The sequence below is a fragment of the Xyrauchen texanus genome, chromosome 5 (assembly GCF_025860055.1).
Source record: "Xyrauchen texanus isolate HMW12.3.18 chromosome 5, RBS_HiC_50CHRs, whole genome shotgun sequence".
Classification (NCBI taxonomy): Eukaryota; Metazoa; Chordata; class Actinopteri; order Cypriniformes; family Catostomidae; genus Xyrauchen; species Xyrauchen texanus.
The window spans coordinates 45,378,652-45,392,516 of NC_068280.1; the positions used below are offsets into that span (position 1 = coordinate 45,378,652).

Here is a 13,865-nt window from a genome sequence, read left to right on the forward strand (position 1 = left end):
ACCTACATCATGTTTTATCTACTCGTCCTTTGTTTGTAATGCTTGACACAGTTTAGGAACAATTAAATGTGTTGGGCCTTTGAACATAGACCCCTAAATCATCAGACATCTATTGTCTATAAATTAGGAAAAAACACTTATTGGGGGAAGTGAAACAAGCTGCTAGCAAGGTTATATACTGTAGATATCTTGTTCCAAGAAAGCTCTATCTGTGATGTGAACCAATGGGAGCTTGAAGCTGTTTATATTAGATTAGATAAGATTCAAAATATTATAAATAAAGAAATTATGGGAAAGTGAAAATAAGGAGGCAGAGCAGTTTATTGCAGTGGTCAATGAGGTACAAGAGAGTGCAGTGCAGATTATGTAGTGATGAAATGGTATAGTCTAAAGAATATATTATAGTATGAATAATTCAAAAAAATTCATAGTATATACAGTGTGCAAAATGTAGCGGGTGGGGGCAAACTCTTTCGAGTATTAAGTGTAAATGGGCTACTAAACGTGCTACTAAATATTCAAGAATCAACTTCTAAAATACTGAGTGCATGATCACAGAATGTACTTTTCCATTTACTAATTCATATAAGATAGAAGGGTATATGTCAATCAATTTAAGCCTCAAGGTTTGACAAGTTGTGCATTCTGAGATGCTATTCTGCTTAAGAAAATCATACAGAGTGAGTTATCGGAGTTAATGTTGCTCTGCTGCCACACTATTGGCTGAATATATAATCACATGAATATGCGTACCAGTGTTTCTAATAAAGTGCTCAGTCAGTAAAAAGATAGATATATAGAAAAAGGAGAAAATGCAGTGCAACTTATTTTAAGTAGAATTAGTCTAAAATCAAGAGCCCCTCCAGTTTGAATTGATACATATGCAAGGATTATATTTGAAAATGTTTAAAAACAATCACATAATAGTATAAAGTAGTATTTCAGTATATTTCAATTAGCTTTGTAGGCTTTAGGCCTAATACCTTGTTTAGCACATTACAAATGAATGCTACACCTGTACAGGTGTGTTACAACAGCACCTAAAGGAAGTTGTAATGAATGATGTCCTTGTCCTTCGATTCTTTGTGTGGAAAATAGGAGCTTGCATGTACATTTTAGATCTTTATTTTTTTTTTTGTATTACAAAATACAAAGGTAAAATATATGAAAAACATGTAATGCTTTTTTTCTTGAGCAAGAAAACACACTAAATATCGAAAACTAAAACAAAAGTGGTGGCATAGTGGGCTAAAGCACAGAACTAGTAAGCAGTAGGTTGCCGGTTCGACCCCCTAAGCCACCACCATTGTGTCTTTGAGCAAGACACTTAACTCCAGGTTGCTCCGGTGGGATTGTCCCTGTAGTAAGTGCACTGTAATTTACTTTGGATAAACTTACTTTGGTGCCTGCCAAATGCATAAATGTAAACTCTACTGTGCTAGAAGAGCTGACTCGGACTCTTAGCCCATTAGTTTAATGGCGCCTACACACTAGACTTTATGCTGTGTCAGGGAACGCTGCAAATGCATTAAATTAATGAATTCTAAATTTGCAGTGTCATGCATTGAAAGATTGAGAACATTCCAGGGTTTTGTCACAATGCACTCTGCCCTATGCATCCGTCGACCAATGAGAATTTAAGAGAGGCAGGTCCAGTTGTGCTTTCGTGAAATCCAGTTTGCAGGCTCTTTTCACATCCTCATAACGGATTTTACACATTCCAATCTGGCAAATGCTCTGTCTGAGCTTTATGGTATTGTAAGTAAAGAGAGGACGTAATAGGTGATAAGGACAGGGTAAAAACTAGCTACTGGTAAACAACGACACGTACGTAAAACATAGTGTTAAGTAACATAAATTATGTGTTATATAAATGTATACTGTATATTCTCATTTATATTAAATTGTAGGTTATATTATATAACTTTTAATAATTATATTTTAAACTGTTCTACATAGTTTTTTAACAGTATGTTATAGTTCTTTAGATTATAAGCACAATTTTCCTTTTTTGTTTTATTCATGTTTGCATCAATTGTAAAATATTTTTGTCATTTATCAACATTTATTGAACATGTTCAAAATCCAGGCACAAAAATGTATCAGATTTGCTTGTACTTTCAGAGAAATACATTCCTCACATAACACTTATCATCATTAATGCTCCCTGTTTCTTTGCTGATACCTGGTTGTTCTCTCTGGTTCAGCTGCAGATGTGATACCAGTTCTCCACATGTGATTTGCATCAGATATTTAGCTTTTTTGTTGTTTGTTTTTGTTTTTACTCTCACTGTATCATTGCATTTCAAGGGTATTCATGTTTGTATTCATTTTTGCTTAATCCAGAAACTTGATATATATGTATATATATAATTTATGTTTCTTGTACTTGCAGAGAAATTAATTCATCATCTCTCATTCCTTCATCATGATGCTCCTCTTACCTGCGCTGATGCTGTCACTTCTTTCTGGTGTTTCGGCCAGAGTTGTGCGAGACTTTCAGAACACTTGTGATATTTTTTTTGCAGAGAAGCAACCACCAACAGTATTTTCTGAAGATCAGTACAAAAAGATCTGTCAAACTCTAAATGGCATTGTTTATTATGCAACACTTTATGACACTGAAAACAAGATTCCGGTGTACTCCGCTTATACATATGAGGGGAAAAAGAACTGCGAAAGACGAAATTACTGGTACATTGAACCTCAGGCAAGTGAAATATAACTATTCAAATGAATCAAGTTTAAAGAGGAACACTTAATGTTTTTTTGAGTAACAGTTATGTTTTTTGTAGTGTGGAAATAATAAAAGCGCCACAAAGCCATGGTAAATTTGCTTCATATTTTAAAGGGACAGTTCACACAAAAATGAAGGTTGTCTCATCATTTACTCACCCTCGTGCCATCCCAAAAGTGTATGCCTTTCTTTCTTCTGAAGAAAAAAACAAAGATTTTTAAAAGAACATTTCTGCTCTCTAGGTCCATACAGTGCAAATGAATAGTGACCAGAACTTTCAAGCTCCAAAAAAATCACACAAAGGCAGCAAAAAGTAATCCATTTGACTCCAGTGGTTAAATCTACGTCTTCAAGTGATATGATAGGTGTGGGTGAGAAAGGGGTTAATTTATAAGTCCTTTTTTCCCCCCCACTATAAATCTCCACTTTCACATACTGAAAGTAAAAGTGAAAGTTGAGATCTATCATTGAAACGTACTACAATATTGATCTGTTTCTCATCCAAACTGATTGCAGTGCTTCAGAAGACATGGATTACTTTTGTTTCTTTTATATGCTTTTTGGAGCTTCAAAGTTCTGGCCACCATTCACTTGCATTGTATGGACTGCAGAAATACTGAGATATTCTTCTAAAAATCTTTATTTGTGTTCTGTTGCAGAAAGAAAGTCATACACATCTGGGATGGCATGAGGGAGGTTCAATTATAGCAGAATTTTAATTTGGGGGGAACTATCCCTTTAAAATCAATTTTGAATGGATTTTTTCTCATTACAAATTATATTATCATAGCCATTTATGTTAAATGTGCAGTATGTAATATTCGGAAACCCTTGTTATTAATGACACCTGTGGCCGTTAAGTGAGCTGCAGCCAGCTACCTGTTGCTCATGCTCGCAATGACGTTACATACAAAGAGACTGAATTTGATTCACTGGCATCAAGCTGACAGGTGTGGTAGCATAATTAAAATTACACAGTTATCATTGTTTAAACTTTGAAACTGTATATTATATTTGAATCTCCAGTGCTGGAACAGGGCTAAAACAAAGTGTGGATATTACACTAATGAATGGAGCTTTTTGCATTATCTTGAACATTGTCTGGCATTCATTTCATGTGTTATTGTAGTTTACCTTGCTGAATAATTACAGATTAACGCTGACATTAACCTGAATTTTAATATAAAGAGAAGATTGTTGAAATTATTTGAAAGTTACGAAGCAAGGTAGCTTGCAATTCGTCAGCGTTAGCAGGCAAGAACAAATTAACTAAAATTAACAGTTATGTAAGTTCAGTGTCATCAATGCCAATTCAGGGTCGGTTTTGATCCCCAAAAACGAATGAAGGTCCTCCAGGAATCAAATGCCCTGCCGATGTTCACTCTAGTTTTTGCTCGATCACGCACCCGCTTAGCCAGACAGTATTCTGTAGATAATTTATTTATTTTTTTGGCTTACTCTGAGTTTTTGTAGGAGTCGGTGTTGTACTGGGAGCTGGACGTTTGCTGGATTCCATCTCTAAGATAACATTACCTAGTGTTTGTTGTCACTGTTGAATAGCTGAATAGAAGCTCAGTCTACAGGCTTTAATATGTAACCTAGGAAGTCCGGGAAGGTCTAATTTTTTAAGTTGCTTTACAAGCCGTTCACACATTGGCAAACAAAAGCGAATATTACATGAAAATTGTTACATATTGTACCTTTAAATGTAGAAACTGTGCAAAATCCTTAACATTTCTTCAATTCAAACTCATTTTCATGTGGCTGCATGGTTCCATATTACCTGCTGGAGTTCAGAGTTTGTGAGAAGAATGTGTAAAGCATTTTTCAAAAGGGAGAAGTAGAAAGTACTTGCAGAGTGTGTTAGAGGGGTCTGCAGTTAGTTTTGTTGTACTAATGGAAGAATGGCTTCTGGCTTGGTAATGATCAGGGCTCCTTTAACAAGAGCCCTCTATTACACCATTGATTGTGTTGATTTTCTGTAAAAAAAAAAACATAGCTATAATATTGACTATTACTCAATTATAACTATATTGTTAGCGTTCATTTATTTAAATTCTCATGTTAACTGTTTAATATTGTAGCTTGATGATAATAATGCAGAAGAAGACATGGGAAAGGACAATAAAAAGAAACTTTCTACACAACAAGCTGTAAATGAAGACTATGACATCGCTGTGAAAATTGGCTTCCACAGAGGGCACTTGGCACCAGTCTCCCAGGCAAACTCACAGTCCTGTGTCTTTGCCACCTTCACTCTCACCAATGCTGCACCACAATACAGGTCTTTTAACCAAGGTAAATGGAGGGTAGTAGAAGGCAATCTGGTGTCCACTCTGGAAAGCAATTGTCAAAGAAATACTGCTTACATTGTGACAGGGGTAGTACCAGGTAATGATAGTAAATTAAACAATAGAGTAAATGTGCCTAGTCATTTTTGGACTACATACTGTTGCAAAACCAAAAATAATTATTTAATCTCAGGAGGAGTTATTGGAGAAAATGTGAACAGTAGTTCTACTATTCTGCGAATGTCTGTGAAAGATTTAGAGATACGTTTGTCAGAACTTTATAGAAAAGGCTTCAGTTTGTTTAGTGCAAATTGTAGAGAAGCTAAATATGTCGAAGTGGTTCACTATGGTTTAGCTAGAAGAAGAGTGCGGGAGAGAAATAGGGGAGAGTGTGGACATTTGAAACAGAGAGAAGCTAGGCCCAGGAGAGTAGGTGAACACCTGACTCCCAGGAGGGTCTTTTCAGAACAGCAGTAAAAGAGCCTCGCAGAATACATACAAACTGCAGCTGATCGATTCTATGGTTTGAGCACCAAAGAGGTAAGCAAGAGGAAGGCCCCCTCTTATGGTGTCAGTTGCAACATTTGACTTTGTCTATTCAAGTATAAATTGTATGTATATTATCATGTGTATGCATGTTACAGCAGTGTGGGTGGTAGCTGAGAGATGTGGGTTTAATGTATTACAATTTTGGCTCTCCAATAAAAACAGTCTCTGAGAAACTGAAGCAAATGCAAATTGTGTTGAAACCATCCCCGCTCTCCCCTAATAAGGTCCCCAAAAAGAAATGTTTAAAATTAAACCTTTATTGAGGTATTGTTTTGCAGCTCCGCTTTGTATTTACAAATGTTACTGGAATCTTAGTTGTATTATTGTCTTCATTTTTGTTGTTTAGATTATTGCCAAAATGATTAGAATGATAGTCCCCTGCAATCATTAAAGAAGTCCAGCATGAGCTCTAAAAATCCTAATTTTTTAAAACTGGAAACCTTTGTTCACATAATATAAATGAATGCATGTCTTTCTTTTTTGCTCTGATTGTTGTACATTCAATTAAAAATAATTTGAACTTATTTAAAATTTGCAGTCTTTTATTTATACACAAGTTGGCGCAGTAGTTGTGAAACCTCTAAGTGGAAAGGGGAATTTTGGCAGTATATACTGTAAAAATATTTTCCCATGTTAGTCGGATCTCTACAACACTATATCTGGTGTCATCTTTTGTGTTTTATAATCTTTAAAATGATAATTTTTTGAGCATTTGATATTCTGTCATTCAGAACATGTTGAAACAGCTGTCTAGTTTAGGACCTAATCATTTCATAACTTCCTGACAGAAGATCCTTTGTTTTGTGTTAAGTATATATTGCGTTCATTCTCTTCTCTCATTTTCTTTTCTTCTTTATTTTATTATTTTAATCACTCTGTTTGCTAAACTTTGACAACATATTAGTCTAGAAGAACCATTTCATTTCTCTCCATGCTCTGCATAGGACACATTAGGGAGCGTAAATGTTAAAATTAAGTGTTATTGTATGTGTTTTTGTGCAAGATGAATATAAAGAGGGATACTTGTTAGTGTTTAATGTTATGTTATGTTGGAGTTGGCCAGGGGTTTCCAATTAGCTAACGATGAGCACAGGTAGATATCGCACATTAAATTAATCAGTGTTGGTGAGTAGCTAACTACATGTAGCGACGCTACTAACTTAACTACATTTTTCAGTAGCTTGACAGTAGCTCAGCTGCTTGTAAAACAGAGAAGCTTTTTCAGTAGCAAACTACTTTTTCCAGCCAGTAGTGGTGTAGCATGACCAAACGCTACATCATGTTGGTCAGATTATAACTGATAGCCTTCCTTATTGCGTAGAAGCCAAAATTTTACTGCCAAAACTTCAGAAGAACTGGCAGCATATTTCTGTCTGCTGATCAGAATCAGGCAGTGTCGTCTTCTTCTTTTGTAATGGCAGATCACAAACAAAAATAGTGAAATGTCGCCATCTACTGAGAGCTTATTACAGCTCACTTGGATAAGAAGAGATTGTCTGATGGTTATGTAAAGTGAGCAACCACAGTTTCTTTACTTTAACAAGACCTACAGGGGCAGATAAATCTGAAAAAGATAAAAGAACACCATTTTATTCTTCTATGTAACAAAGAATGTTTCAGACACTTTGTTCTTAATAGATCACACAACAGCATAATTACCTTTACTATTTATATAAAATAATTCAAATAGTTATTATTGCCTTTTGAGGGATATTGTTTCTGTTCTAAATATGTTTATTTCACTTCTCATCATCTGTGCGTTATTGGGAGTAGTGAGTGAATTCTTATTATAATATTTATAAATATACAGTATATAATATAATAATTACTATCATGTAGAACTTTTTGATTTCTCCATTTCTTAGAATTTAATTACAAATTATTTTCATGTAAAATAAATAAAATGATTGGTAAAATAAATTATTTATGTCATGTATTATTATGCAACAATTTAGGATGACCATCCGTCCACTTTTTTTTGGACCTGAACAAAGCGAACAAATATTTGTAGAGCAACCTCTGTTTGTGACCTGTAAAGCTGGTACTTGCATGTCAATGGCAAAAAAGTCAGAAAATACAATGAGCATGAAAAACAAGCCCTGAGTCTATATTCACATATTATCCACAATAAATATTATGCGACAAGAACAAAAAATGCCAGCCCAAGGAGAGTTTGTCATAAAAATTTGATCTTTAGGGATGTAGGCTACACCTGGCCACAGCAGGATTGAAAAGTGTGAAGAATAGTATAAAAGAATATTTTTTTAATGGTGTCTGATCTTTTTTGTTTTTATTTTATACTGTTGTATTTTATTTTATGGCCATTATTAACTGTATTAAAGTTACTATTTATTAAATGTATTAAATACATTTATTAATAAATGTCATTAGAGTAAATGTTGTTATTAATATTATTGGTTTGGTAGTAACATTAAAAACATATTGCCTCATTAAGTAGCTTCACAGTAGCTAGCTACTTTTTGATAGTAACTTGAAGTGTAGCTAACTTCTTTTTCAAAAGAGAAGTTTGACTGTAGCTTAACTACTTAACATTATGAGTAGCTTGTAGCTTGTCAAACTACAGTTTCAAAGTAGTGTAGTATTATACATGCAGAAGAATTGAAACGATATGACTTGAATCTAGGATTTTCAACCTTTGCCATCCTGGAATTCTTCACTGTCACCAGGCATCCTCATTGGTCAGAAAGGCCCCTCCGCAGCCTGACCTCCTGATCTTCCACACAGAGTTAAAGCAGACTTCTCTTTGAAAGGCTTCCAAAAGACCATCAGATTTGCACGACTCGAATACCAAGACATTTAATTTTAATCCAGGAACATTTTACACAAAGTCACAATACTTTACAGATTTATCAATCTAGAATGTACAGAATGCATTTAAATCCACGATTTATACAAGACCTAGTCTTGTTAGCTAATTCTGAAATTGCTTTAAACTGTGGTAACTTGTATAACTGACAAATTAATGATTATAGCCTGATATACCTCTTTAAAATGTCTGTAATGTTTCATCCATGTTGTATAACCAATTAATTAACCATTATTATTTTGTAATCAGGGATTTTCATGTTTTGTTACCTACACATATAACATCCATGAAAAAAATGTCATGTTTAGTATTTAAGTGTTCTCTGGCGTGTACAGAGAAAGCTGATGACAACGAATATCATGTCTTTTGTACCATTCTCAAGATATAAAAGTTCATGATTAAATATGCACTATTTTTGAGCAGGAGATTTTTAAGACTCTGGAACAAAGGACCATAAATCGACTGTCGGAAAAGACAGCCCACTCGACCATGAGACTCTGAAAAGTCACTTCTGATTGGCACAGGACACCTTTGAGGATGCGGCCAATTTCAGTTCAAATATTTCCAAACAGGAAGAACACGTTCTCTTCATCTTCTCTTCTCATGGCTCTTGAGGCTCTTCGCTCTTCTCTCTTCTGCCTGCACGTGCATCGTCTGGTTGGTCCGCTGACTGCCAGGTCCATGCCATTTCGTGAGATTGGGTTGGTCATTTTGAGATTGCCCAGCTCCTATCTACATGCTTCCTGCTGAGTTATTGGCTATGAGAACTGGAAAAGCAGCTCAAACATGACAGAAAAATCAGTTAGTGTGAAACCCTCAACCAAATGACTAGTGTGACTAGTCACTAGTGTGATACCAGCTTTATGCACCTCCAGTGCTTAAAGTGTGCCGGTGTACCAATTTCTGACTCCCTAGTATGGTTATATTTTGAGGTAGGTGAAGGGGTGGCCTTTAGTGATAGGGACCAATTAGGTAGCGGGGAGTACGAATCTGGTAGGAATCAGATTTCGGCAGAGTACTGTCACCTGGACAGAGAAATGCTCAATAAGGATCCAAATGAAGCCAAGAAATGTCAGCATAAAAGAAATGTACACATATTTGACATGACAGGATTTATAACATATATTTTATTTTCTTTAAGACTGCATTTTAATAAATCAGGAAGTTACACTTTCAAGATTACAGTCTTTGTGATGTGAAACAAACATCTAGGAAAGTTTTATGTATAAGGAAGACCGGGGATAGTTATCACACAGAAAAGTTGTCACACAGGAGGTATCACAGTAATGACCAGATTTGGAGACAAAGGTCCAGATGTCCAAATGTGTGTTTTCTTTTGCAGATGTTGTGTTTTAGCAAAAGGTTTAAATATGTTTTTAGGACGTATGTATTTTTCATAAAATTGGGCTATGGTTTCACATGTTTTGAATAAATCTATACAATTGAGTATGTCTTTTAAAAGAATGTTCCAGGTTTAATACAAGTTGAGCTTAATTGACAGCATTTGTGGCATAATTTTGATTATCACAGAAAGTGCTTTCAACTTATCCCACATTTATTTTGAAAATTGCAGTTACAGTAAGTCACTTACAATGGAAGTGAATGGGGCCAGTTCATAAACGTTAATATAAACACTGTTACAAAATTATTGTCACGAAAGGTAGACATTATAAGTCCAAATTGATCCAGTGTGATAAAATCTCTGTTCTACATGAATTTAGTGTGATAAAATCAGGGGTGCAAAGTAATTGAGTAAAAATAATTAAGTATTATTTTTTGGGGATTTGTACTTGACTCGAGTGCATTTTAAATTGAATACTTTTACATTTACTTAAATACATTTACAAAGACAAAATAGTACTTTATTGCATACTCAACATTTTATTTAAACTTGAAAAGTACTCATGTTATCTCACCATCTGGAGAGGTGGAATTTCGGATCTGATTTGAGCTTCGGATACATTGAAATATTAGTGCGTCTAGACCGTATGTGACTGCCCAACTGAACGTGATGTATTTATTTTCCAACTATGAGCACAAAGTGAGAAACATTGATGGTTTTTCATTTAAACACCTGCTACATCTAAAGATTGAACAGTTATGAAGTCAGTAATGATCATTCACATTGCAAATATATATATATATATATATATATATATATATATATATATATATATATATATATAAACAAAATGATTTATTAATTAAATGTGTACATGTCATTTATTTATACAATTGCCTTCATATATAAGTCATATCAATTTCTACTCCCTATTTGCTGAATATTGTTATTCTTGTTGTTCTTGGGCAACTAATTACTATAAAATCAACAACGATAATGATGATAATGATAATAAAAAAAATGGAAACGAAAAAATCTAGAGTAAATATTTATTATGAATTTTACTGAATTCATCCACCTGCTCAACAGCAAGGTTTGGTAGCAATTCACAAAACCAACAACATGGTTGATATATAATTTATTAAATTCTGATGAGTTTTACACACATTGAACATGATGTAGGACTTTTGGGTGACTGTGTAAAAAGATGTATAACAGATTTATGACCAATTTCCATATTTGGTGGTAAAATATGAAATGTCTCAACAGAAATGTTTCTGTAACCACACAAACACATACATGTACACACATACACATACATAAGTACAATGGGCTAAGTTTTAATCTATGTAGCCTAGCTATATTTGTTGTTCGAAGTGAGGAGTACTGAAAACAGAAAAGTTGCAGGTTCAAACACACTAAAAGTGATACTAAAAGTAATACCTGTTTCAAATGCATAAACAGCCATAGTTAAACATTTGGGTCACAGAGGTCCCAGGTATGCATTGTAGTGATACTTTTTGATTATACTTTCTCTTAATGAAAAATATATATAAATATATTTAAAAAAATCAATTCACATTGTCAAAGACACTGTAACTGAGGAACACCTGAAAGGATCAAAAGCAAAATATCTTAAGTTAATTTTGCATTATAAGCAAGGGTTTATTTCCTGTTGTTTAAACTTGACTTCTCTTTCAATTTTGGCTACAAACTTCCATCAACAATAATGCCTTTCAGTTTCAGAATTTGTTATCTGACATATATAAAATGTGATACACACTGTAAATTAAAATGTCCGTAGATCATCATTACAGAGTTTTTATACATCTAGTTTGTATATTTAAGAGAGTCCTGCTGAAGTGCCATGTATTTGTCGTTATGTTAGAGCAGCACCAATACATTTTTTTAAGAAAAGATGAACGATGAAACATAGGGACACTACACAGTTTTAAGTTTCTCTATGTATAGAGTCACTAACGTTAAGTTTCACTAAATGACAAGTATATATATATATGTATGTAAGTATAGGAGGGCTTAATAGGTGGAAAGGACTAGGTGAGCACAAGCTTATGTGATGAGCATATGTGTAAACAGAAACACATATGTAAACCGTTAGAGTAGCAAGTTACATGTAGACTATATAAATGCAGCCTAAATATTCTAAGTTCATTAATTAGGTTAAATATGTCTTTTAATTATAAATGATAGTTTTTATTGATATCACTTCTACAGAATTTTTTAGCAGAACTATATTTTATTTTCAGATTTTAAGCAGTTTTCCACTTTATTTGTGTGTTATCTGGATTCATATTTGCATCATTTGTAATTGTCATTATCATAATTTATTGAACATGTGCAATAACCAGACTCAAAAATGTACAATATTTGCTTTGCCTTCTTGTACTTGGAGCTAACTCTAAATTCAACTATTTACACTCATCATCATCATCATCATCATCATCATCATCATCATCACGATGTTCCATCTTCCTTTGCTCATACTGGTCGTTGTCTCTGGTGGTTCAGCTAGAGTTGTTGAAAATTTCGTAATCAATGTGATAAGTTTTTTTTTTTTTTTAAAGGTACCAAGAATAGTTTCTGGAGATCAGTACAGAAACATCTGCCAAAGTCTAAATGACAAAGTTTATTATGTCACACTGTATGATACTAGAAACAAGATCCCACAGTGTTTACAGCCTAGTTTAGAGGGAAGTTGGACAGTACAAGACTAATCCAATGGAACAATGAACCTTAGGTAAAATAAGTACTTTCAGTGCAAATGTACTTTTTTTTTTTTTTTAAGGGAACATTTTGGGGCTATGAATTTTATGAATTTAGAGAAAAGGCTGAAAAAAGAACCCCAAAACATTACTGTAAGGACAAAGTTGTTTCATAGAAAGTGCAGAAATGCTCGTCATGTCCCAGTGACTTCCATAGCTAAAGAACGAACATTTGTCCATCGGCTGGATTGAATAATAATAATATAATTAATTAATTATAATTTATATTATTATTAATAAAACATGAAATATTGTACAATTGTTGAGAAATTATAGACATTTCGTAGGGAATCTTTATCACATGATTTTCTTTATTTTTATTGTTTATTTATTTTCAAAATTATTAGAATGTCAATTTCCTGCAATCAGTCTGTCTGATTTCAGTCTGATTTAAAAAGAAATGGTAACCTTTAATACTTAAAAAGTGGAAGCCATTGTCTTTGGTGTATAATTATGAATGTATAAATATATCTATGTATAAATATGTTTAGCACTGATTGCACATTCAATCAAATTAAATTAAATGAATCAAAAGTTTGTGATCTTATATTTATACTCAGAAATGCCTATAATATTTGAAAGAACATTTGTGTAGTAGTTATGAAACCTCAAAGTGGGATGCAAACTGCTTGATATTTCAGAAGATAGATATTAAATATTCTCCCATGTTAGTCAGATCACTTCTGACTCTTTTTTTTTTATTTATTTATTTTAGCATTTAGTAGCTTTGTATGTATTATTTTTGAACATTTCATATTTTGTCGTAATGTATTGAAGCTGTCTATAGCTCTCTATTCAAGCCTTGAATCATTTTAAAGATTTTTTCTATCCTTTTCCCCACCACCAGAGGTCCCTCCTTGAGTATTAGGATTGATACTCATGGTTCTCCCTTGAAGATTTTTTATACAGCCCTGCTGAAAAGACCAGTATGGATGATGATCACCAACTTAAGTTGTGTTTTGGGTGCTGGTCCCCCAGTATGGGATGCTGTCACCAGCAGTCCAGAGTTCCCACAGTCAAATGGATTGGCAGAAAGAGCAGTCCGCAGTGCCAAGCTGCTAATGAAGAAATCTCATATAGATGGGACTGACGTTTTCCTGAAGCTCCTCAATCTCAGAAATATTCCTTGCAACCAAAGCTGGGCTACTGCCTTGAAAATCTAATGTCACAACAGACTAGCTATGCGCTTTACAACATTCATCCAACTGCAGAACCCATCATAGAGGATATGAACTTTCTGAACATTGGTCCACCCACATCGGACATTGCTGCCCCTACACCATGCACACCACTGTGAATCCACTCACACACACAAGAAGTACCCACTCACACACCA

The 13,865-nt window shown here is 34.0% G+C and overlaps 1 protein-coding gene across 1 annotated transcript; it reads left to right on the forward strand.

The window, feature by feature from the left end:
• The first annotated feature begins 2,428 nt into the window (after window positions 1–2,428).
• Window positions 2,429–5,505, forward strand: LOC127643559 (endonuclease domain-containing 1 protein-like). Its single transcript, XM_052126344.1, has 2 exons — window positions 2,429–2,710; window positions 4,822–5,505. The coding sequence occupies exons 1-2, from the start codon at window positions 2,429–2,431 to the stop codon at window positions 5,503–5,505; spliced, it is 966 nt and encodes a 321-aa protein (XP_051982304.1).
• Window positions 5,506–13,865: the final 8,360 nt, after the last annotated feature.